The sequence below is a fragment of the Pomacea canaliculata genome, linkage group LG13, assembly GCF_003073045.1.
Source record: "Pomacea canaliculata isolate SZHN2017 linkage group LG13, ASM307304v1, whole genome shotgun sequence".
NCBI lineage: Eukaryota > Metazoa > Mollusca > Gastropoda > Architaenioglossa > Ampullariidae > Pomacea > Pomacea canaliculata.
The window spans coordinates 13306661-13334086 of NC_037602.1; the positions used below are offsets into that span (position 1 = coordinate 13306661).

Consider the following 27426-nt stretch of genomic DNA (forward strand, 5'->3'; position numbering starts at 1 on the left):
GAGCTAGTAATACCTTTTCGGTGCTGTTCACCCCTTCGTACTTTGTAGTGATTAGAGAAACGTACGGCCAGACCTTAATTTAACTCGTCAAGTATACAAGCGCGAAGGAGTGTGGGCTAGCCTCATAACTCTCCAAACGCAACGATGCCGAGAAAAAAAAAACAACAAAAAAAACCACACACACACTTCAGCAAGAGTCAATTGAGTTCACGCAAAGATAACATTTTAAAAACAAGTTATCCGGGGCGTATTGACGCTAGTTGCAGCAGCTCTGAAGTAGGCGCTCCCTGACAAAATGACTCGACTATCGCTCGGCGGGGAAAGGAGGGGTGGAGAAGGACAGAAGGGAAAAGCGGTGCTCGAGATGCAGAGATTACCGTTCTTGCGAATCAATGGCGGTCAGCACTGGCATCAATTCCCTATCACCAGTCCCACTCCACGGAGACCCTTTTGTCCACAAAGCAGTCGGAAGCTATGGGCAGACAACTCTCCATTGGTCTATCAGACTCGTGCACGTGCGACGAGAATTTTTTTTTAAAAGCAGAAACACGTGGGAGTAGGTACTGGCTGGGCGAATGTTTGAATTTCACAAACCTACCCACACACAGACAGCTACCCAGACACTTACTCACCCCTCCACTCACACACAATACAAAGACTGTTGTTATATGATGTGGATGTCAGATTATAACTGTATATATCCTAGGACCACAAAGTTAATAATGTTAAAATCACAACATTTGAGTTGAAAGTTTTCAAAAACGAAAGCGTTTGTTGAAATAAGACCTCGCATCACGAGCTGAACAGACCAAATGTTTGTTTCCACAGTCACATGCCAGTCACGTGTTCATTGCGTCACTTTAGCTCAGCACATCGAGCTACAGGCCAGTGACTTGTGACCTCCTTATTGAGGTCAATGAGTTGACTGACATGGCACACGATTGGCTGGGAGTTGCGCCTCCATTAGCTTGAGGCTCTTATTATTCTGACCAAAGTATCCATCAGTCGGACCCTTTATTCTATTTTTTTAAGTCTGGAAAGAATTGAAGCTAATGAATAAAAACAAGCCCAGGGCTTCGTGCTCTGTTTTCGTTAGCGAATGAGTTTCGTATTTATAAATTGAATTTCTGGGCAAGTGAGTAAAAAAGTTAGAATTTCCCTAGAGCAAGAAGTATAAAAAAAAGTTTGTGTTTTTACAGTACAATGTCCAGGATAAAAAGAGGTACAACTAAAAGAAAATTCCCAAGAGAAATTCTTGCAACTACTCGCAAAACTTAATAGAGTAGAAGGAATGGCTGCACCTAGAGATTTCGGATGTCTTTGAGGAGACCTCGGAATAAAACTGACACCAAGGTACATGAAGGTTTCAAAGTTCAATCCCATACAACCGTTACGGGACCACCTTTTTCTTTTACCTGCATTCATTCCACCAAATTCTAGTCATTACTTGGTCCCATTGGGAACCTTCCCGGTACTTTATCTCGGAAAACCGATCCTTTATCTCCATAGCTCTTGTCTCACTGTGTTTTAAACTTCAGTTACGATTTTTCTTGGGCGTGGCTGATGTATGTTTTGCATGTTTTTGCATGTTTTTGTCATTTTTTTAATCTAACCCTACTTGTATGAATGTTTTACAAAAGTAACCATTATCCTTAAAGTAAAAGGCAAGGAGATTGACAGGTTAGGCAAATACAAATTATTTTGTTCAAAATGTTAGGTTTTAAACAATCTGCTTACTAATAATCATGTCTAAAGCACACAGCTGAGCCCCGGTTCTCTGAGACTGCCATGTTTTGAACTCTTTAGCGAAGAAAAACAAACTGACCCTTACTCGTTAGGTACAAGTCACCATTTGACATGAAAGATTTTTTTTTTTTATCAAGCCAAGCTTCTCTCTTCCTCACTGTCCTCGGGTTCGAAATGGTATAGCATAATACCCATGATGTACCCGTGATGCCAGCGTTTCATACCAAACTGTTTCACACTATGTTATTTTTATAGAATGTAGGTTACCAGGAGGCAATCTTTTGCTTCAACAAGCTCTTCGATTGGGTCTGTCCCTACATGTACCTTAAAAAAAGAAAGAGTTGATTGCCCTGGATGACCTTTATGTCGAAAAGTCTAATATGCGATTTCCTCAGGAAACATTACTGGAAATCCGATAAATCTAATCGAACTTCCTGCTTTTCTTCACATATGCAGATTAAATGCAGAGCAATTAAACCACCTCTGAGGACAGCTACTACTAAATGTGAACATACGGGCACTTCTGAGCTCAAAGGCTACGTCACACTATCACACGGTCTTACAGAGCTTGATCAATTATTCATGTTCCTCCACTCTTCCCTTCGTGATGAAAGGTTGTACAGGTTCCTGGGCACCCTGGTCTTAACAACTAGGCTGTGTCTATACCTCACGACTATATGTTTGATGATATCAACCGTGTGTGCAGTAGAGAACAAGAATTTGTTTGATGCTGTGGTTTTGTTTTTTTTTCATTTTCTTCTTTTATGATTATTTATTTTGTTTTGCTTTGTTTTGTGTTGTTTGCTTCGCTTTGGAAAGGTAAACGAATGATGCCGTGATGGTGTGTACTATAATAATCGAGGATGTGGGATCTACAAACTTTAACACTAGAGAAATTACGAACTGAGTGGTGTCCACAGAAGTGCGTGTGCGAAAGGAATAAACACGTGGTTTGCGATAACGGCCATTATTTCTATCGGACGGACGTTTGTTACTTCCTACACTTATTCTCTGTTTCATTTTCTTGTTTTATCTTATTATTTGTCTTAGCAAAGGTCTTCGGTACACTAGATCCGAACTTTTTTCTCTCTTTTTTTATTTTCTTTCTCGGTCTTTTACTCTCTTTTTCTTGTTCTTCTGTGCAGCCCTCGCTGGCTTAATGAATCTTTCTGAAACGGCATTCCTTTGCACAGAGATCACAATCCTGCCGAGACAAGATGATAATGCAATCGTCCAGCAGGACGAGGTCCTGTGATCTTTTCTAATGGCCATGAACATTTGCATTCAGTGTCAAGAAGACTCGCGACCAACTGCACTTGATTCTTTTGTGTGCATCTTGCAGAAGAGGAAACGAAGAGGAAAGCGCGTCGCTTTACACACTCTTCTGGAAAGAAAAAAGAAATCCAACATGATCGAAACTGCCGCAAACCAAATATAACGGTTGAGCCAGGCCTTGGAAACAGGATTAAATCAACCTCGAATACAACCATGGGTAGAGCCGAGCATACTCAAACGTCGAAAATTTCATTTTCCCTTCCTAAAGAATAAAATGAGTTGTTTCCTTCCTTTTATGGATGCAGACACTGTAAAGTCTGCTGTGGCATCATATCTGCAAATCTAATCGAAAGTTCAAGAGCTTTAATAACCCAGAAAAATGCGTTGCAAACACAACTTGTAAGTTACAATGTCACAGTTATGGAAATGTACTGTACACAGAGTCGTGTCTACAACACAGCTGAGCGTCAGTCTCAAAACCGACTAAAATGACCTTTCGTGATAGAACATCAACATTAAAGAGGCTTTACACATCAGTCTTAGTATCTATCAGGCTGATAGACTGTGTGTGTGTGTGAGAGAGAGAGACTTAGCTGTGACTTGAATGTCTGACAGTGGCGAAAGTCTACTTCCAATGCTGAGCATGAGCTACACGCTGGCTGTTGTAAGAGGACGCAGATGAAAAATTGATGAACATAACCTCCAGAGGGACTTTGTTTTCAAGCCAACGTCTTGATGTATTGAACATGTTACTAAAGGGCAATTATATCTAGTAAACTCGCGGATATTTAATTCAAAAATCCAGAGAATAAACGCTGAAAAACTGCTGAGAGAGAGAGAAGTAGAGAGGGGGTGAAACAGCGAATGGGAGAGACAACAAGAGAGATGGTGGGCAGAGGATCGGTACCGTGCTATTACCCAGCTCTGAAAACAGAAATGTCCACCAGCAGTATCTCTATTGATTACAGGTCGATAAAGAGGACCGTGCCCCATTTCATATTCTATGCCTGACGAGGGAGGAGTTTCAGTCTGAAGCCCCTCGACTCTGTTCTGATCCTGAATACAAGCCGCATATTTACTCTTCTGGACCCTCGCCACTCGAGACCCACGCGAATATCGCACGGCCTGGTCTCGACCTTTAGACATAAATAATCATGGCTTTGCCAACTCACTGTGATAGTGATTTTCAGAGAGGGCTCCTATTTTTGTAAAGAAAGTGGAAACAAAACGTATCTCGGATAAAAAATCTAAACATAGCATGTAAATCGGATATGTTCCCACTACTACTAGAACAATTATATTTTTCTGCTTTGATAGGCTTTGACTGTAGTAGTAAGTACTTACTATTTGTAGTTTCATTGTTTGACTCTAGTGCTCATTATTGACTTTCGCACCCTTTCTTGAACTGTTTAAGTTCGGTGTCTGTTGCTTGGCTTTAGTGCCATTTGTTTCACTGCAGGCCAGTTGTTTGACCGTACATGAAACCTACCAAATAAACCTACCAAAATACTCTGATGCTTGACAACTTAGAAAACGCCTAAAACAGTATATTTTCCCTAGCTGTGCACTTTATAATAATATTGAATTTTCTTTACTTTGTCTGGCCTCTTTCTATATAAGTGAACACTTTTAGTACAAACTTAATTTGAAAGCGATAACAATTTTAAATGTTAGAGAATATTAAAAAACCGTGAACTAATGTGTATTTTCGGAGACTAAAGTCAAACACTATTCTGAAAGGCGTTTCTGTGCTCGTGTGTCAAAACATAACTGTCAGACAAGTTAGGAATGGCACAAATAAGTTGTGTCGTCGATGGGGGAATGTAAACAGGATGTCCATGCAATTTCAGAAGCGGAGACAACATTACAGCCCATAGACAATAAAAAAAAAACCCAGCGAATGCAGTTTATGTTGGGCATGATCGCCTGTATTTGTGAATAACTGGTCGGTCTGGAAGGATGTGTGGCTGCAGCATCAGTAAAAAGGACACTGCGCGTGAAATATGGAAATGTGAGATGTCACTGTGTATAAACAAGAGCAAATGTGAACGAAAAATAAATAGAAGATTGATAACATATCAGATTACTCGAGTCCTAAAGGAAGGTCCAATCGATTCTCGAGACAAAGTACAAACTTTTAGAAAGAAAAGCAGTACACAAATTTGTTTTTGCTTGCATCCTTACATTAAGTTTTTAAACATATTTTTAAGTCTCTGATCGCAGATTTTATATGCCAATTGTATTGTTTTTAAACATTCAACGAAAAACCTAATCCGAAACCAAAAAGAAATGTTAAAAGTTTCCAAAATAACTGAACAAGTTAGGCGAGAAAATCTAAAAGCTACGACAAAAATGAAATGAGAAATAAACGAAGATGAGAGAAAGAAGCAGAGCTATATTTTTCTAAATTTAGGTAACCGCAAAGACATTGAGCAATGGTGTAAAAGTTTTTTTTTAAAGAGCCGGTTAATCGGTTTGTGAACTACAAGAGTATTTCTCGGATGAACAATTTTTCTCAAAACCTTCTCCTGTGAACTAGATTAAAACGTTAAAATAAACAGGCTTTGCTACGCCTCTCCTCGGTCTTCTCAGCCTTGTGACATGGAAAAAGGGAAAGAGAAGAAGGCGATGAGTACAACCAGAAGACAAGACTTAAAATTCGTTGACAACAGGGGAAAATAGTTACAATCAGCTTATTTTACATTTATACTTTTTAGAAACATAGAATATTGCTTATCTCAATGAAATTAAGCTCAATGATAAACAATTGCGAAAGAACTGCCATATTTCTGAATTTATAAGTTGACCACAAAGCTGTTGTCTAAAAGAAATATTTGTCTAACGGCTTCCTGGATACCTCACTCGCTGATAAACTGCGTTGCCCTTTCGATCTTTGATGTTCTCGGATTTTAAGGACAATGTATGTAACAAAGAATCCCTATAGGATTTGGGTTCAGACGAACAGAACTGAAAGGGTATTAAGGCAAACAAGTTCCCTTGTTCCCAAAAGAGGCCTTTTAAAAAGACCTGACCCGACCGTGAAAGACTTGTGACCGGAGGACCAAACACTCCTTTCTCAGGAGCACGCGACACATGAAGCTGTCCACCAGGGAGTGCGATGAGACGAAAGAGAGGAAAAATGGGGGAAGTAAGGGGAGATAATTACGATGATGTTAATAAAAATAGATGACAGAAAGAATCTTCACACGAAGCTGTTTTATCGCGCGAAAAATGCAGGGATCTGCCGAAGCAAGGGTCCCTTTGGCCCGTGCGGGCAACAGAAGAGGAGAGCGTTTAATCACTAGGAAAACTAGAAGCCTGGCTTAATCAGACACATTCTCGTCCCAGCCAGCACGCGAGCTGCGGTGGGGGACTTTTATGCCGCCTCAGCAGACATCGATCTGAGATTTTGTTTCCTGATGACTGATGGTTGGTTTTGAAAGAACATGAGCAATAGAACATCCCCTCGCTGCCCGTCGCCTGATACACAAAGCTGCTGACACGCTTCTAATACTTGTTACAACTCCTGGCGATTCTCCCCTAAAAAAAAAATCCAGCCCCGAGGATGTCAGTATTTTATTTCAGACACGCAAAGTGATGAATACACAGACAAGTAAACTTTGTCTGTGCGAGTCTAGCAATTTAGTTTTGAGGGCTCCATAATCTTATGGTTAGTTTGCTGGCTTCGTAGCCCTGTTTGTTTCTTGGCTCCAAAGCCCAGTAGCTAGCTTGCCTGCTCTTTAGCCTTATGTCTAGTTTGCTAGCTCCGTAGTACTTTGCTAGTTTCCTAACCCTTCTGCAGGTTCAAGGCTTGGGTCAGTGGTTTTTGTCGATCCATCAGGTAATAAGAACCTGATCTCTGAGGTTATGTTCAAAGGCAGCAGACAAAGAAAGTGTGGCTCTGTTGCCCACAAAACTTACAATTTACTGCCTCTGCGGCCATTTAAACTTTCATCTTTGACCTTTACCTATACAACACTTTTGACTACCGTGAGTGTGGACACATCCAACTTTTTCAAATAAATTACAATGAGTATTAAAAACGTACAAATATCAGTGAAATCCATTTACCAAATCCCTGTCGCCCAGAATTTAAAGGCAATGCCAACCAAACACGCTGAACGTCAAAAGAAGAATTTTGTTTCCAAAATTACATCGACAGCTAAGTACCATCATGTAATTGAAATGCCGAATGTTTGTGTCTGCAGGTACTAAAACAGCTCACTGAACTGGACTGCGTGATTGAAGCCAGACAAAGACAAGCCACCGTAGCACTGAAACTGTTTACAGAAACACTTGTCAAAGTAACAGCAAGCGACACGTCTATTCATCCCTCACGGGACATGAGGATGAAGGAGTGAATAACAAAGCACGAACAATCATCATCATCATCATCATCATCATCATCATCATCAGCAGCAGCAGCAGCAGCAGCAGCAGCAGCAGCAGCAGCAGCAGCAGCAGCATCATTTGAAGAATAGGAAGATGTGGGGTATAGAGTTGGATGAGAGAAAGAAGCTCTCGCCACTATTCTTAAGACGAGGTGGGGAACATTCCAGGCGACATTGATCCCGCTATTGTGTTCGCAAGAAATGTAATCTCTACTTACCGGCAGCGTGTGTCGACAGCCCATCAATCGAACAGTATTGAAAGAGTTACCGCCAATGAATCTAACGGTACTGGGATATTTCCCGCGTTATTACCGCCTTGTCAATCGAAAGCTGTTTGTACAGGCTATACAATAGAGTAGTTGACAGAGAGCAGAGTGGCAATTTAACCTTCTTTTGATGTCTTTTTGATGCGGTAATATTGGTCTTTCTGCTTGTGTGACTTCAACCTTTTGCCTCCAGGCGTCGGTTTGAGCTGCGTGCTATCATAATGTAACTTCACACAGCAGCGTTGAGGTATAATCATCTCGACAAAAATAAATAAATGAAAGACAAAGTTTTACTGATAATATGAAAACTTATCAAATGCGAATAAGGCAATCATATGATTGATTATTGCTTTGCGGATTTTGATATAGCGCGGACTAATATTGTCCATCTGAAAGCGTGAAGAATGCAAAGAAGACTAAAGAGCACTTGTTGGAACTGCGATATTTCAGAATTTACGACATTGTAAAACATGCTGATAGTGTCTCCTAGTCTTATGGTGCATGGCTGGCTGGAATGAAAGCTGTTGCACCATTTTCAGTGTCAGGCTAAATCACGATATTCTGGACGAGAAGTTCCTGTCCCTAGCGGGACGTAAAGCTGAATGCTCAGCAGCCCCTGCTTCCATAAATATACACAAGGGCTCCATGCACCAGTGCGCTTCAATTTCAAATGTGTTCATTCACGGGGTACCCGGTATTGATGGTCGTTTGGCATGTCCCGGGTAGCGACAACACGATCGTACGGGGCTGTGATGCGGCTAATCAGTACGGGAGAGAAACATCGCCCTTCTGACTGCTTGAAAAGTGATGATATAAAATGAGAGAAGCAAGAGTGAGGGACTGGGTATACGACATACAGAAACAAAATACAGAGTTTGCGTTGTCTATCGGGAAGCAGATAATCGAGTGCTTTAAGTGCAGGCATCCGAATTGAGACGAACCGGTTCGATGCTCGTGTAGCGCACCAAACTTCCCCCAGTAGAGTCAGCTGGTGAGATGGATACCTGACAGGGTTTGCAAGGTAAGGTTGTGAGGAAGAGGAGATCGGCATTGGCCTTACTTAAGGCTTGCCCCCCTAAAAGTGAGGTCTCTAACACCTCACTCCCCAGTGACCTTTACCTTACCTTTGTTTTTCCATAGACTATAACCATTATAATAAAGTGCTGGGTGATAAGAAGAACAACTGTTAAAAACTTATTGAGGAGCAATTTGAATGGGCGTTACAGAAAATGAGAGAGTGATATTTAGTTTTGTAACGGAAGACATGACACTGAAGATTATAATGATGGTAATGGATGATAAAAGCAACTGGTGTAAACGAATGAGGAAAAACAAGAAACGAAAAGAAAGAGGAAGAAAAAAATAGACTTCCATTAGATGATAAAAGGTCTGAAAATTGAATGATTAAGAACTAATAATGGTAAAGAGTGACAGACGTAAATAAGGATCAAGAGATAGAGGGAGGGAGAGTTTGAGATAGTGAAACAGAGGAGGAAATAGAGATAGATGTTGAGGTAGAGGCAATGTCTAGGCTGGACAGGGTCTGGCATATCCAGACATCAGGTTTACAATCTGCACAAGTCCTTTTTAGTACCAATCCTGATTTACACATGGGAAACGTAGACTCTGTAGACCACGTGACTTCTTCAAAGACTATCATTCAAGGTACCGAGGGAAGTAGTCGCGAGGTGGCCGAAGGATGAGTTTGTTTACGAATGTGAAGGAGGGGACTGTCGTCCTGTGCAGGAACTGCTCCCTAGCGCAAGTGGCGAACCTTATCATCTCAGAAGTGTGCTTCCCACACAGGGACGACTGACTGACTGACTGAGAGTGTGTTTGTAGCTTGTGCACACCATTTGCACTTCTCTAGGACAGAGAGGCTGCAAGTGCAGAAAAGTGGGTCTCCAGTGCATGTGTGAAGAAATGAAGCGGAGAATTTTTTTCTCATTTCACTTACATTTTATTTCACTCTTAAGGTGACGGGGGAATATGTTTATGGTGTGCTTCATTAATCTTGTGTGCTTAGAGCTAAAAGATTTAAAAGATTTTAGTGACCATATCCCACATTCTGAAATTGGAGTAAAGAGTTACTAGAGAGAGAGAGAAAGAGTCTGTGTGTGAGTGAAATTGAAAGGATGTGCTAGAAAGAGAGGTATTGAGTGTCTGAGAGAGTGTGTGTGAGGGGGTGAGAATGAGAGAAGTAGAGAGTGTTTGACATAGAGAGAGAGAGAGCGTGTGTGTAAATTGAGGGATTGTGTGAGTGTATACATATTTTTTGGTAAGGGATTGTTTCTTTGTGTAATCCTTATTGTATACAGGAAAGCGAAAATCAGAATCTTGAATATTGAAATGCACCAGAAATGCTCATTTACTCTTTTAAGTTGATAGACAACCAAAAAACCCTGAAGTGAGTGGGGTTCTCAGGTTTCATGACGATTGTGGAGACAACCACTATAAACAAGTCTATGTGTATGCAAGTTGTTTGTGTATATTTGAGTGTACATCACTATAAACAAGGTTTTCATGCCGTAAACCCCTTGAAACAGGCTAAGGGCATGCAAACATGCTGCATATATGTATATACACATTGTGTCAACATTTCTCTTATTCAACAGAAGACACATGTCAATAGGGCCATCAGAGACTTGTTAACAACATTAAAGTTCCAATATTTGTTGTTGTTTTCTTTGTTGTTTATAGGGTACAAATTTGGATTCTTGTCGTTTTAACTGTGTAACATCTTCGAACATAAAAATGGATAGAGATCAGAAACAGCTTTAATGTTTACTGTGCGAAAGGCAGGTCCATTATAAACTACAGTTTCTATTCTTGCAGGTAAACACCGTTGATGTAGACTGCTTTACTGCTTAACATATTACTTCCTTCAATTACCATGGTAACAGACTGACGCCAGACTCAAAACTTCTTTGTGCCTCACAAGCACCGGGTAAGCAGACGAGCAGTGACGTCAGGAGGGTAAAGGGCGTGAGAATAAATTTTATTCTTATTTATCGAGTTTCTGTCCTTGCACCTCTTGTTCCTTGTTTGCTGACACTATACCGTGTGAAGAACTTCACATCTCTAGCGGCTGGCAGCTCAGTTCGCGCAGCACGTTGTCATCAAGAGGTGGGGGTGTTTGGGGGGATCGGGGATTTATCTATTCCCCTCCATACTCACAGCGGAGATAACGGAAAGTCTGGAGGAACCGCCCTCCCTTTGCCTTGGGACTCGCCGTGCAACATTTACGCCTCTTGCGATAATCGATAATCGATTTTGGACAAAACGCTGGCAGTTCCTGAACCATGCCTAAGATGTCGCCCAAGGTCTGAATATGAGGAACAAATGTGTTGTAACCTTTGAGATGAAAGTAAGTAACTTTAACCAGACTCAGACCTTGATAAAGGAGTTTAATAACAGTAAATATAACAGGAGGACAACTGCACTCCATGAACACGGCTTCGACAAATATACATTTATGATGAGTGTAGGGGTGGGGTCGGGGTTCGCCTGAGTTCTTTCTCTTGGAATTCAGAATCAAGTTGTGGAAATAAGTCGAGAAAATGAAAGCGAAAGGAATTTCCCCTCAATACGTGGTTGAGAATAAAGCAGAAACATTTCCACTTTTCAATACTTTAAATAACTCATTATCACTCTTAACCATCACAGTAATTAAATTGTAATAGTTCGATAATTCAATCTTTGTTACCTTATTTCGATATGCCTATATTAATCATTTGATAAGTTTGTTATATCGTGTAATAACATTCATCTCAGTTGTATTTGTGAGAGGCTATTTGTCTACATTAACAATTCGAGAAGGTTATAAGCAACTATTTGGTAAGTTTCCGATATCGTATAGTAATATTAGCCTTGACCTTATGATACGACTATAAATTAATGAACTATATTGACAAGTAAATAGACTAATTAATTAACAATAATTTGACAACTTGGTCTTCGTTATACTTTGTGATATTGTTATGATATTGAAAGCGATGAAAAGCGCGAAAGAGACAGATTTTTCCATTACATGAAAAGAACATGTAAGAGTATGGCTAACCCGTATTCACAGCCATTCTATGTCTGAACAGGACCAGAGTAAACAAATCTGTGGCCTTGTCTTCGGCAGTCGTTGGTACTTTGAACATTTATCGTACCTCTCACTTTCTTCTGGAGGACAGCAGGGCAAGCAGTTGCAGTTTATGGGTGGGCAGGATCCCTCGGCAAACTCCAACCCGCTTAACCCTTTCTAGATTCAATGCTCACAAGCTTCTTGTTCTCACAGCCCGTCCGGTAGTCTGGTCTGCCCCCTAGCGGCAGATAATCAGTTTTCTGACGGTCTGGGGTTCAGTCTGTTTGCCAGGCTCCACTTCGGGACTGGTTTGAGAGTAACATTTGCACAACTGTTTGAAGGGAGGAGGGCTATGCTGGCTTATCTTCCCCATGGGCACAGCTAAAACCTGTGGACCCTTCTAAGGGGATACAACTCTAGCGATCGGGTGTTCCAGAGATAGTAATGGGTCTACAACGCCCAGAGGACAGCTTTCTGCTTCTATGGGAAGACGTTCAGTGTAGTGAGAAGGAGCATACAACTGTCACCATCGAGCACACACCAGCTCGACTAGAATGACGAAATGACGAGTAGAAGGAAATACTTCATCAGATCTTCGTCAGTCATCGCATGGCCATTCCGGATCACAGACTCTGACTATGTTAGCTTGCGACATTAGCTTCTTTATGACAAAGACAGCAGGACCACTTCAAACAATATTCAGTTTAGCTATTGTGTTATTGGTCCTTTATCTCGGGAGCTGTAGACAGGAACCATTAGCCAGCATCTGGCCATAGTTTCACGAGAGTTATGTCGTTTTGATGTGCTTTCTTGTTTAATTAAATTTGTTAAAACTAAGCAGACTTTACACTCCTAAAGATTGTTAATCCGCGGTGAGTGGAATGATAGGACAGAGATCCCTGTCATTCAATCTTTGGTTTTACTTTAATTATTTACAGAAACTGTTAAATTCGTCAGAACATTTTACATCATAAACGCTTGGAATAATGATGATGATGATGATGATGATGATGATGATGATGATGATGATGATGATGAGGATGAGGATGAGGATGAGGATGATGCATGAAATGTTGAAACATGGCAAAACTACACAAGGGATCCATATATTTTCTGTACGATGAACATTTTTGTGATGGGGACTTTGGCCAAATTACTGCATGGCTCCCTTGTCTTATTGCTATCCCGCTATCCAAGCCGCTGAAAGTTAATTTAATCAAACTTCTGTCGCGTACCCTGAGACTAGCTCGGGAATGCCTGGTTCATTCGTCTCCCCAGAGCGATGGGAGGCCAACTTTACGGCCGAAATAAAGCACCGCGCATCCTGCTTTTGCTGGGCTTGGTTAAACCAAGTGCAGCAGATGTCGCAGACATTAGGGACTCACTTTGAATGTTCTCTTTCTCGCAGGAAAGCCAGCCAACTCCTGTCGAACCCAAACCATTCATACATCGATTATATTACTACGCGTTTATTGAGCGAGAGCCTGTGGCATTCTTTTTAATTCTGTTATTCCTCTTCAATTTAAAGAAGAGTTATCACGGATATTTAGTGGAGCGTATCAGAATTATCTATAAAATTTAACAAAAAGTTTAGCAATACCCTCGCTTGTTCTCTCCAAACCTGGCAGCAGTGAACTGTGTCCCGTTCCTGCCAGAAGGAAGAGAACATCTCTCTGACAGGAGTATCCAACAAAAGTCTGCGGAATTTGTCAACGTCAGGGGCAACTTGCCTGACTCCTCACCCAGCAGAATTGTCGCAGCATCAAGCCCTCTGTGATGGACAGTCTCCTGAGCGAGATTGTGCATCACGTGACAGACAGCTTTAAGGACCAGACACTGCATTACCCCTGGGCCCTCAGCTGGCAGAGAAACCCAGTCAACCTTGTTTCAACAGTTTCACTTTAAACCATGGCTCTTCTTAACCGTTCATCAACATTCAAAAGTGCGCTCTTGTCCTCCATTATGCTTCTATGCTTTATGTACACCTGCTTTGTCTTTTTATTACTTACAGATAATCATAGTAGAGAGGTATGCTACATTCAGTGAAGCAAAAGAGTCTATTTTAAATCTTTTCCCCAAATACCTTGGCATCTTGAAGCAGTTTTCTATGTAACATGTAAATTGAACACTAATTTATCGGTATTGCCGGCGTTCACTGGCCTTGCCTGTCGAGAGATCAAACATTTTTGGACGAGAAGAAACACATTCACCCAGTGACCTTTGAGAGTAGGGAAGAAATTCGTTTTAGAGATGAGATTTACTGCATCCACTGTCAGCATCTTATTCTTGCTCTGTCTTCATACTTTTTAAGTAATTCTGCTGCCTTATTAATGAAATGAAGGTAAGAGAGAGCATTGAAAAGGAGAAAAAGAAAACCAACACGTTTAAGATAAAAAGAAGCAAATTTATAATTAGTCTGTGTTTCCCACATTTGCACGCCAATGCAATTTTTTTCCCTACTTTGACCTTAAAGTGACATTAAAGACTTCGTGAACAAAGCAGACAAGCCGTTGACTATTTGCTGTTACGGACATTTTAGCTAGCTGGAAGGTCATAAAATACTCAACAGTTTTTACAGATCCAAAGCTAGTTGCATAAAAATATGTTCAAAAATAAAACCCCAAATACTTTGTTAGAAAAGCTAAACAATTAGTGTAAGACATTTCCGTCTCATTGAACTAGCAGTTCTACAGTCCTAAACTATTAATATGTTAGTACCGCATGAACCTCGTTCTCGCTGATCCTCTAAAGTAAGCTACACAAATGAGAGATGAATCCCCTTTGTCTCTCCCTGCCAAGTACCTTGTCATGACAGAGCAGATAGCGGAGACGAATTTCAAAAGAGTGCAATTACCCCAGGGGCACGTCCCGATGGTAGAAGTAGATCATGAAGACAAGCACAGTGTCTCGTTTAGTGTACAGAAGGGATCTCAGAACAAGGAGGACTGGAAACTACAGTCAAGATATGAACCTGAATGAACCAATGAACCATTGGAGAATACAGGATGAAGGCGTTTATAGAAGAGCACAAGCTCAAAACGGTCATTCGTTCACTCTTTATGCACGTGCATATCGGTTTTGTCAAGCAATCAAGTCATACAATGCGTTGCAACAAAAGAGCAAAGTAGTTGACAAAATGTCATGTAAGAAAGGATTACTGTTATTGTGATTCTAACAGAAGCACCAGTCAACAATGTATCCTGTAAACAGAAACTCGTTTCCTCTTTTATTTCGTTTAAATTGTTCGCCCATTCTTTCACCTGGAATTTTCATCCATCACCTATTCTGTTGAGAAGGGCAACGCCATCATTCATTCAACTTTTCTCAATCATCAAACTTCCTCCACAACGGCGTTGGCGGTTGAAACGGGTTAATATTGTCGCTATTCGTTCAGAATTGGAGTTAAGCCCCCATTGAATCGTTCTTAGACCACCAAGGCCAAGTTAGGTCAACTCACTAACACATTGGTTCTGTCCTGGTTTTCTGTACCGGGCTGTAACCGTACATAGCAATCTTCGAATTGATCGTCTGACATATCTTTGGATCAGGAGAAATCAGCCATATTGGTCTCTGCAATTCCGTTGGCAACCGTCAGAGGTGGCCTTTGGGGATGACGACTAGGGCAACCGTCCCAGGCCTGGGGCGCCCCATGGTAGGAGATTCTTCTTCTACACTTACGGTTGTTGGCTCCACATACGGCACTCACCCAGGGTCCCGCGTTCTGCTATGGCCGCCTGACATGTGCTGTCTTCTAGCATTTTTTCTGCTACACTCATAGTTGTAACCTCTTATAAAAACAGATTTTACTTTTTTTGAGTTAATGATTACTTCCTTCATGTTTTACCCTTCGAATTCTTCTTTTCTACCTTTGTTCTTCAAATCTTTATTCCTCCTGTAGATGATTATTCTTTCAGGTCTTTCTACTCCATAACCCAGGCCATAAGACGGTGACATGCAACAGCTTGATTGTTCCTTCGACCAGCTGTGCGTGCATTATTATGCCTGAGAAAACAACAGATGGTGAAGGTGCGGTAGCTATTTTCTCTTATATCTATCCTCTTATTTCACTTCTACCTTTAAACACTTTATACTACCCTGATAATGTCCTGATAATGTCCGAGGAAGAACTCCATGACCCCGTCACCTGTCGAAGCGCGTGCGATGACCTGAGAGCCAGGTGTGCAGACTGACTTTCAGTGCTTGCTTTTCTGGGACTTGAAAGCTGCAGATATAACCCTGTTATACATCACTCGTTGGGGCCGCTCCTCCTTGATGAGTTGTTTGCAGATTATGTTTCCCTTGCAGAACCCTCTATCTTTGTGTGCCCATGCCAAAGAAGCAAACTAAACTCCTCCCGTGTACACAGACACACACGAGCTTTGGGTCGACAGTCGTGTTCACTCCTCTAAGAATGGCGCAGACGGCTGTGATATCTATTATCTGTGTATGCTTTCTTTTACTTCAACTGTACTCTGTACCATTAATTGTATCCGGGATCTCCCTGTGCTAATAATAGCGAAACTGCTGTTAACGCTTTTCCAGACAGTGAGAAGAATGCCATTGATTTTGTGACAACCACAAATGATTCTGCTGTTACTGCATATTTTGTTTCTTTTATCTCTGATCAATTTTCACAGAAGCTAATCAGTCTTTTTACAAAGATGAAGAATCTTCTACTCGAAACTTTAGCTTCCGGCAAAGTTTTATTTTGACTTGTATGTTTAGTTCTTCATTGCGAGTGTTCAGGTGATGAAATAATGTATTTTGAGGCTCCTTAGCTGATCAGAGTCTGTGAAACATCCAAAGCTCTTACTTCTGGCTCTGACTCTCTTTGAAGATATCGCACGTGTTATTTTTCTACCCACACCTCACAGATTGGTATATTTTATCCTCGGTCTTAAGTGTACCCCGAGAGGTCAGTCTGTAAGGTTAACAAAACACCTGGGATTTCAACATTTACAGTTGTCGCCTTAAGAACCTTTGTTTCGTGCATCTTACAGGGGGCAGCCGTTATTTCATTTCCCGAGTCTGCGAATAGCAGGTATGGGGATGCGGAATTGTGGGTTAGTGAATGGGGACAGCACATATTTCACAATTTCAACGCTTTAATAATTTATTCTAAACAGAGTTCTCTGATATTTGCATGCCAGCCAGCCTTCATGAAAGGAGAAGAATTTATTCATTACCAGTTTGCCGTCATCGACAATGTGTAGCAATCCCAGGAAATTTTCATTTTATTAGGTAAAATATTGTATAGCTCCTGTGTCAGCTTCAAGAGAAAGCTTAAATTCTTGTTGAACAGCCTTCAAGTCGTGTATAGATCATTGTTTTTCTGTCATTGTCTAGCAATTTTGGATCACATCCAGACAGCAAAGAAGCCGTCTCTTGCATTTGCATGTCCATGGCTACCCCGAGACACCCAGTCTTCCCACCAAAAAGCATGGAGCTTGAGAAGGCTGTTATCTGTGGAAAGTCATCTTGACATGGTTTAGCAATCCAACATCTAAAGATTCAAACGGAACATTTCGTGATGTCTGTGCAGGAAATGACTTCACCAAAGAGAAAACAAAGTGAAAGGCTATATAACCACTGTTTACGAGGAAGTAGATAGAATAAACAGATCTTCTTTAGGAAATTAGATATTTTCTTTCGATGAAGCGACTATGGCGGAAGATGAAAGAAGTAAGAATGATTGCTCCTTCATTGGGTTCGTCTACGATGAAAGAAGACTTCCTTTAGCACAAACCTCTAAAACAATTTCCTCTACGAGCTCTTCGTTTAGTTCCCCTTCTGTCACTTATTTGTGAGTCACCTATAAAAACTGTCAGTCATTTTCGTCTGAACCAGTGTATGGCAACCTTTAACTTTCACCACCTGAAATTATCTCCCCTTTCCACGAGAAGGGCTCAAGTCATGACAAAACAGACTTCAAGGTGTTAAATCCCAGGTTTATTAATGGGGCCATGAAGTGGATAGGTTTGTTTCACACCATCTCCACGAGGAAAGGTATTAGATGAAGAGCAGTGATTATTCACGCAGCTGTAATCTTTACACTCAGTCTCCTCTGGTACCTTTTTTTCATACAATTTTCTGCTCTTGTCGTGCTGGAGATTCCAATTCTGAGAAAAAAGATGAACAGCTGAGACCCTCCTTACTGTCAGAAACGGAGGGAACTGGTATCTCAAGAGGCGTTATGCTTTCAATGGATGCTTAAGCCCGGTGGCAATTCCTTTTAAGCTGTCAGAGAGACACCTAATTGACAACATTCTGTGGACCTACTTTGTTCTACAGAGTTCTAACCCATGAGCTGCCTTGTCGGTCTCTAGATGCCTGGAATTTCTCAACAAAGTTTCTGCTAAAAAAAATCTGAATGAAGCAGGGTTGTAATTTGCAGGAAGTATTGTTACACTGCTGAGAGGCTCTCGGCAATCTTGATCGACAGATAAAAAAATCTAGTTTGGTTTTGGTTTTTTCCGTCTATTGACTAGTTCGCCTGCTCATCTTCCTTTGCAGATTTCCACAACTCACAACAGTTTGTTCCATTGCGTTATTCTATGTTTGTCTTTTGTTACTTGTCTGTGCGGTTGTTTCTTCGTCCGTCCTTTGTTTGCCGTCCATGCCTCGCTCTTGTCTTTTGCTGAGAGCATCCTCCTTCACGAGAGTGACCATGCGCTACATACAGTGAGCGTTCATTTTATATTATTATAGTGGTTAGTTTCTCTTTCGATTAGTAACATGTCTAAGTTCATGCTGTCGCGTGTCATGATTTCGTCTAGGTCTTCATTTCTCTCAGCGCGCGGGGACGCTCCTGTATTGGAGAGGTAGCTGACAGCAGACGACAGTTAACGTGTGTTTTCAGGCTATTTTTGTCCGGTTCGCGGGAAAAGGTCAAGGCCTTCGCCGTTGTCTGTATCAGCACCTGACGTCACAGTCTTTCTAGGTCACGTGAGGTCTGCTTGAGGGCTGGTCGCGGCTGGGGAGAGATTTCTTACCAAGGCGCTGAGTAGAGCGGAGAGTTTTTTTTTTGAGAATAGGACTGGAGTCTGTGCTGTGAGGCAAGTTGCCGGTTGTATGCTCTGCCACGACTGACCCAAGCTTGTGGACACTGAGAGGCTGGTTGTACTAGCGAGTTGATGGCAGCAGTGACCACCGGGACTTGTGGAAAGTGTGGAGGGTGTCGGAATGACAGCATATTGGGCTGTGACATCCAGTGTCTACGGGAGTGTGCTTCCGTTTCTTCTCGGGGTGACCGTTGGTCATTAGCATAAGCCGTGTGGGCTTTTTGTGTATGTCCGGGGTGCACACCCTTAGTGTGTATTTACTGTGTACTTCCTGTGTATACGTGCTGTGCGTGCGTGTCTTATGTCCTGGCTCCACGCCTTTTGTTCGACGAGCATTCGTCTGAGATATAATCAACCATTCTGCACTTCTTCATTTGTGACGTCTACGTCTACGGGTTCTACACCTGCATTCAGAAAGGGAACTGTACTGTGAACAGCTCCTGAGACTGTGTACTAAGCGCCTCAAGCCCCTGTTCTGTGTTAAGAATTAAAGACTCAGGGGGAAACTACGTTTAACTGACTGTACTGGGCTGCGGTGCGCGGTTTTTGTTTTTCTGTTACAATTTGTGCGCGTTTGCGCTTTGTTTTTATTTTCTTTGCGGGGGTGCAGTACCTGGTTGTTTGTTTTTGTTTTGTTTTGTTTTTTTGTGTTGTGAGTATTCGCATCGGTATTTTCTTTTTCTTGGTTGTATTAGGTATTTGGGTGTTTGGGTATATATATATATTTTTTTTTGATTAAACTTCGTATTTGTGTCGTTCTTTCCGTCTTTGTCTTGGTCTTCGCTTGGGCCCGGGTTCGAGAAGTAAGTCGCATCCTGCCTCCGGCTGAGTGACTGAGTGTGTGTGGCCTGCTGTGTGAGTGGTCTTGAGCGTGCTCCTTGGACGCTGGGGGTGGTACGCGACACATGCATGATACGGTGTCCGGTCACTTAATCCCCAGACACTTCATCCCCGACACTTCATCCCCGACACTTAATCCCCTAGACTTTTAATCCCCAGACACTTCCTCCCCGACACTTCCTCCCCGACACTTCATCCCCGACACTTAATCCCCAGGCACTTAATCCTTTATAAAGCATTATGTAATGCTTCTGTCAAAGCATTGAATTAGAATACGTCCTCCCCACACATTTACTCCTGTACAGAGCAATGTGATTTCTAATCACTGATTCTTTTATAAAGCATTGTTTAATGCCTGTATAACACGAACAAACAACTCTGTGGAGGGTTGGCATCACGCCCTTCAATCTCTCTTCTCCTGTCATCACCCAACAATGTGAACATTCCTTGAAGGTCTACGTAAGGATTGTCAGCTACACAAGGCGTCTGTTCTACAATCATGCGCCGGCACAGAGAAACGTCCAGAGAGGAAATACGCTGAGTTAGCAACATTGTAGAGAGATATGAGTCAATGGATCGTCTTCTGTACCTCCGATACCCTCCATATTGATTAACAGCAATTACCTCGTGAACACTCAAGAACAATTTTCATATATTGTTGAAGAACATTAAATTTACTAGCTTATATGAACTTTAACTAATGTTGTAGATGTTCAAATGACGTTAAAGTTAATAGCATGATTTGAATTTGAATTATTTGAATTTCAATTAAATTTTTCGCTGACTTCATAATTTTTATAGCTAAGGATTTAGTTTAGGGATTAAGTGTCTGGGGATGAAGTGCTTAGGGATTAAAAGTCTAGGGGATTAAGTGTCGGGGATGAAGTGTCTAGGGATTAAGTGACTGGGAACCGCATGATACACACAGGCACGCACGCACACACAGATGACCTACCAAACATTTTCGTCTTGAAGGGTTAGTTATGCAATCATCCTTACAAAAAGTATACTTCAGATAGCATTCTTCTCTCTCAGACTGTTTGCAGTCTACCTATTATCGTCAAAGGCACTCAGACAAAAACAGAGACGGATCACGTGAATGGGAACCCAAAGGAAGATACATTCCTGCCGCCTTAAGCTCATGGCCCGTAAATCGTCTCGACAACTTGAAACTATTCTCGGACAAATCACTCGCCCCTAGAGCGGACGTGGATTGTAGTGAGCAAATAGGACTGCAAATCGAAACCAGTTTTACTGATAGATTCCGGACCATGGATGCAAGAAAAGGCTACTGAAAAAAACGTTATACAGTCGATGAAGTCATCAGACTTGGAGATGGAGGTCTGTCTGTGCGCGGCAACGGTAAATGCCGAAGCTTCCGCGTTAAAATTGGGGGCACAAATGTGTTTTCAGTTATAGACAAGCAATACTCTTGGTTTGTATTTATTTTGCTTGCAGTCATACACAAGACAAGACAAGCACGCGCGTTGGCAAGAGAAGATAAATTTTCATCTTCCTAGAAGAAGACAGTTACCAGACCTTTGAGATGCACTAACTCACCTGAATACTCATTTGTCCCACATCATTCTAGGGCTTATTTGCGTACCAGCAGTGTTTTCAAAGCTAACTCCTGTTCCAGACCATACCAGTCTGCCAAGCCCCATTTACTAGACATTTAGCAGCTATTGTAGGTGCAAACCATGTAACCATAACCATACATTTTTTGCTACAGGATGTTCCCGACTGATTTTTAAAAATTTTACTGCCGGTCTGTCAAATGTTTTAGCAAGTAAATTCTCGTAGATACATTATGTTTAGACATATGTTACAGCCCTGACTAATTTATGTTCTTAACAAATATGTACGGTGCATTTTAACATAAGGGTTCTACAGGCTGGCCAGATGGAGTTGTACTTTTGACAGTTGGTGTCTGGTTAAGAAGACTCTTAAAGGTATGTTCTGCTATAGCGGAAGTTATTTCCTTTGCAATAACACTTAACATGTTCTTCACCTTTGGCAGTCACGGTCTTGGAGACCGCAAAGAGCACGAACAAGGACCAACGGGACGAGGTGGAACTGTTCCGAGCACTTTCCATGCTCTGCTTCTAACAATGGACGGTGGGCAAGCAGGTCCAGCGGTCAGTAATGTTTACTTACACGTGCGTGAAAACGGCCATTACACAACGGATATCTTGTCTACACTTGCAGCGTCGTTTTCGTTTCAAAAAGGCTGCACCCGGCGACACGGGAGGCACGTGCAACCAACCAGAACCAGGGGCGTGCGCAACAGATTTTTTTTTTTCAGGCGTGCGAGTGAAATTATCTCTCGGTTTTCACACTTCCTGCTGCCTCTGGCATCTCGGTTTGGGCATCCCCAGCCGTTCTCTAGCTGTCATCACACGAAAAGTCTGTCACCTTTCCTCACAATGGAGGATGACTGCGCCCTCTGTGAAGCGCGCACGTCGTCTCTAGAGTTATCGTCCCTGTATCGCGAAGGCTGAGGAAGCGAACCTCGCTGGCAATGGCGTCAGGGCAAAGACCACAAGAGCTGCGGCAAATATTGAAACAGACAGAAGAGTCTTTCTTTTTTCTGTCTTTCTTTCTTGTTTTCATTTTCTTCTCTGCTGGCTGTCCGTCGGACCATTTACCCCATGGAGCTGCTATTGATCGCTTTGGTCACTGGCCATTTAGCACGAATGTCTCCATTGAAAGTTTTTGTGACGAGTTTGCGTAGCGTCGGTGGGCGTAGCAGGTGACTGCACATTCACAGGTCGATTCCTGTAAGTGACGTGACTCAGTTTTTTAGCCTCCATTGCATTGCCAGTGTTGCTCCAGCGTGTACATCCATCTTTTAGCAGAGAAAATACCTTCTTTGGAAATGCACTCGGAATCTTAATGGCCTCGTTAAACCTGAAAATCCTTCCATAGTTCTGTTTTCACGGCTATCACTGTATTTTTCACAAAGTAAAATATCTCATTTTATAACAATTCATATAACCGTTACATTACAAATATCTTCAGCATGTCACTGTAAAAGTAAAGCAAGTTCATTTTTATAACCAATATGATAGGTGTCTGTTCAGCAAAAAATAAGGAGAAATGAAAACATTATCATACGTTGCATTTTTCCTCTACCATAAGTAAGGCTACAGCAGTTTTTGTTGAAACTATGAGGCTGAGATCTTAAGTGTGTCAGTTAACCTGAACTTTTTGTCATCCATCATTTGCCTCTTGATCAATATGCAGTTGCAAGTATAAAAATGTATAATGGTCTGAAACTTTAGAATATTGATTTCACTGGCATTCTTTTAAAGGAAGTAAGGATGTTTGTGAGTTGTTGTAGCTGCTGTTGCTAATGTTCCTTTGGCGTGTCATTTCAAAGAAAGATAATTGAATTTTAAATAACAGCCATGCAAAAGAGAGAAAAGGTTAGATGAAAGAAAGTTTACATAGCACAGGAACCTGCAAAAAGACAGATAGGAGCTAGGAGACCTAATCGATTAATTGAAGTGACCTCTGGTCAAAGTAAATGGCAAACAATAAAAAAGGCAAGAGGCCTAACATAATTTATTTCTTCATTGCATTTCATGTGGTGAAACCCACAATGCCTGGTCAAATGTTCGCACATTATAGGAACTGAAAGCAGAATGACAGAATCTCCAGACCTGACGAACTCGTTAAAACATTTCTTCGGAAAAAATGGCGAGATTCCCTGGTCCTCAGCCTCAGGCATGTGACTTGTCATGTCTGATGTGTCACATCCTTTCACATACACATCTCTTAGTTACAAATGCTCGTGCTGTTTTGTAGTGTCTTAATACCCAAGCCAATCACAAGATGAATGATAGAAGTAGTCAAAAATACAAAAAGGTTTTCACCAGGAACTGGAAACTAAATGTTCATGAACAGTGAAAACAGTCGGCTTTGACAGATGTTTGGCTGAGCATCCATTACTGTCCATGCCAAACTGTCTCCAGAGTTCTTTTATCATTTTTAGGTTACAAAAATGACCACATGCCTAATACTGGGAATTTAAGGTAAAAATGTCGAAGGTTCCCAGACCGCTAGTTTGATGTGAATCGCCGACATCGCCTGAGAGAAAGGCAGGTTTTGGTATCAACTTCAACTATCTCAGGAAACTAAAGCCTCTTCTATCCCACAAAAGACATGTTCCATTTGCTACCTTCAGGACTTTTATGCTATTTCATCCCTTAAATGTCTGTCGGTAGTCTCAGAAGTCCGACAATTTATTTCTAGAAGAGACGAACGCTGTAGCAGCTGGGAGACGGGAGTACACAGTTGTAGTTATCGGGAGGGGGAAGATGGGGAAGAAAAATAGATCGATGGAGGAGGTAAGGCTGGGGAAGAGGTATTTTTGTGAGAAAAGTGAGGGAGGCACTGCAGATTAGCACGAGGGTCGATAGAAAATATTTGGGGGCACAGAGAACTAATGGAAGCATAATGAGTAAGTGGCAGGATGTGCTCTGCAGTTTGTGCGAATAACAGCAAGTAGATGGTGAATAGTGACAAATGTGAGCGAGAGACGGCTTATTAGAGATCAAGATTATCTGCTGATAACGACCAATGAGAAAAAAGGGGAAGGGTTTGGAAATGTCTGGCGACACACAGGACACAAATCAATGTTTTGTGAATATTGCGAGCGTCTAATGAGCTTTACGCACGTCGAGATAAGACATTTTTTTAGGGAGCATCAAACATCTATCTGTGTGAGTATGTATGTATGCATGTTTATATATGTATTATATGTACTGTATTATGTTTGATGTATGTTCTATATGTGAGTATGATTACGTGCAAACCATCAGCTCATGTCGATTCTTTAATTCTAGATGCACGTGAGTTGCATAATGCACATTTGAGTTTTTTTCACAAAAACGTTTTCAGCTGATGTCTTAATGTGCTTTTAGATTCTACTTCCCTCCTCATAAACATGCAAGATGCTGTTTCTACAGCACTCGTCAATTCAGAACTCGTGTGCCGACATGCAACAATGTCATCTGGAGGACACCATTTTTTTCTGCCATCGTGCGCGAGGCAAAGTTCCTTCTGACTGTAAAATTGCAGCAAGGGTTGGCCCTCAGATGTCTAGGATGTCACACCCCACAGCTGAGTGGACTATAAACTGACATCGCTCAGTTCAACCTACCCTACCTCCACAGTTCATAAGTTAATGTGAAGTTACAGTTGAACCAAACTAAGGACTTATTACCCACCAAACATATACAAAGCGCAAATACTCACTCATATGCATACACACATATATTCCATAAAAGTGTCTCGCGCTGAATCAGTAAACATACATTCACACACACACACACGCACTCTCGCACGCAACATACATGTGTTGTGAAAACTGTGTTTGTAAACTCAGTAAAGATTAAAAGATGAACGACAGACGCATAAGAGATAAACATGTGAACATGTAAACAGGCAACCAGACAGATAGGAGCTAGGTTGTAAGTGGGTAAACATGCAGATAGAAAGGCATGTTTGTAGGCTGGTAGATAACAAGGAAGAAAGCAGGCATGGAGGAAAAAAAAGACTAATCCATCCACTTAGATACACAGACAAAAGCTATGAACAGACAGAGACAAAGAAATGCTTGAAAGAATAATATAACGAAGAAGAAAGTCACAACAGAAGAAGAAAAAGAATTAGAAAGTGAGGACCTTCATGTCCAACAAATAAATGTCCAACTTACCATCTGAAGATGCTGTAGCAGCGAGCAGGAACCACAACAACGCCAACGGCCTCAAGCAAGAAGACGACTCCACTCCGGGGGAGGAAAGGCGCTGCAGACGCATTCTCACTCGTCCTTCACACTCTCTGACGACGACGACAACGACGACAACGACGACAGTCTAAGTAGAAACAATGAGATATAAGTTCGTGGTTCTCAGCATCTTCATCGATGGCGATGACATCTGCTTTGAAGCCGGTCAGAGTCGGATCTGGGACAGGGCATCTGCTGATCGAATGGAGAAGCCACTGCTCAGGTCATCGAGGTCAAGCTCTCTGCAGGATACGCAGCATGTGAGCGTGCAAGACACTTCTTTTCAGTTCGAAATCTTGCACGAGGCCAGATCATGCGCAGAGTGTCAAAGCCTGGACAGCTTCCGTGATGATCAAACTACTTCAGCTTGGGTTCTCTCTGAAGAAACAAAGAGCACTAACAAATAAAATCAATTCTCAATGGTGGCTGATGCATCTTGTTACCGTTTTTGTTTTTTGTTTTGTCTTTTCTAGCTATTCAACAAGGCAAAATCTAATTGTTATTTAAAATTCTTCAAACGTATTTCTCTAGCCACTTCACAGTAAGAACTACACTTCAGCGGAAGTTGTTGATGCGAAGGCTGTCAGCCTCGAGCCCTGTGAGGTTCTCGACATTACAACAGCTGTTTACACCTCAATGCCCTCCTTACAGCTCACCTGGGGCTGGAAACGAAGGACTTGCATGACTGGCTTCTGCTTAATCATGTCTGGCACGCACGTATTCCTAGTCTCACCACTGTCGATAATTCAAGCTGAGGTTATCATGTTCTCGCTTTTCTGGTCAGGTGGGAAGTAGTGTGGAGTGGTGACGTGTTGTGGACAGGTGGGGAGTAGTGTGGATCGGTGACGTGGAGGATGTTCACTGTGCAATGATTCTCCGATTAGTCATTCCAGCGGATGTTGTAAGTTGTTAGATTAGCTTACAATGGTGTCGTCCCAAACAAACAGCGGCTTGTTGTTTAACCACGAAACAACTGCCCCTGAAAAACCGTCTCCGCATTTACAGGTGCCGTCCAAAACAACAACAGCAGCAGCAGCAGCAGCAGCAGCAGCAGCAGCAGCAGCAACAACAACAACAACAACAACAACAACAACAACAACATAAAACAAACAAACGAAGAGCTTCTTTTCTGTCCTCACAATCGATAAATATATATTTGAACGATCGTTGTTCTCGTAACTTACTACGATCGCTTGTTTAAGCTCCAACAAGTGACTGACTTACCTTCATGGTTCACTTCTCCTGAAGGCACAGAAACAAGTCTTTTTTGCCTTGAAGTCGCTGCGGTGTCTCATTTTCGAACTCTCCCACACATGCTGCAGCTGAAGTCCCAAAACGGAAACGCATGCAAGAAGCAGACGACACTGAGGTGCGTGCGCGTGCGGTTCGCGCGCCGTGTAGATGGGAACATTATTGGCTGCAGCTCAGCTGGGACGTTGCCTCGTGACCACGGACGGCGTGGGCCAGACAGGCGGCCCTGGCAGCCATAGTGGGCGGCAACTCGGCGGGTTAGTTGTCTCCCTTCTTTCTTAGAGGACAAAGTGGGTTTTAATTGGTTTTTTTTTTAAAAACTGAAAAAATCGTCGATCTACTAATGTGTAATCTTAAATGTTGAGGACTATTTTGCCTTGCATTCTGCCAAGTCACAAAATGACTGCTGCAATCCCTCCATTAATTAGAAAAAATAATTAAACGATATTGTTTTTAAAATGTACTAAGGTTTATTGAGGGAGCTGCTTATGACGGTTCTGGAGCTTAATGGTGACACGACTGGTTGTCACCCATGCAGTGAGGATATGATTTTCACGGATTAAGATTTTCCCTGGGTGTCATACCACTTATTCCACTTACCCCTTTCCCTCTCCGCATAATGGTAAATGACCACGAGATGGAAATCACTTTCTCGAAATTAAAGCAACTAATCAGGGACTTTGTTCACATTATAACCTAGTATTAGTAAGATTTTGTCTCAATAAATGTC

General features: G+C 41.9%; 1 protein-coding gene across 2 annotated transcripts in view; it reads right to left on the bottom strand.

Annotated features, from left to right (window-relative positions):
* The window catches only part of LOC112554394 (neuronal acetylcholine receptor subunit alpha-2-like), a 49152-nt gene extending 22242 nt beyond the window's left edge, over positions 1 to 26910 (bottom strand). Inside the window, exons 1-3 of one of the 2 annotated variants that reach the window (XM_025222154.1) lie at positions 26670 to 26910; positions 26102 to 26424; positions 25374 to 25823 (exon numbers count right to left, since the gene is read on the bottom strand). In XM_025222154.1, coding sequence (XP_025077939.1) covers positions 25374 to 25476 — 103 coding nt within the window. In that variant the 5' untranslated portion in view covers positions 25477 to 25823; positions 26102 to 26424; positions 26670 to 26910. The remainder of the gene's footprint in view (positions 1 to 25373; positions 25824 to 26101; positions 26425 to 26669) is intronic. The other variant, XM_025222155.1, reaches the window with a different exon arrangement.
* Positions 26911 to 27426: the final 516 nt, after the last annotated feature.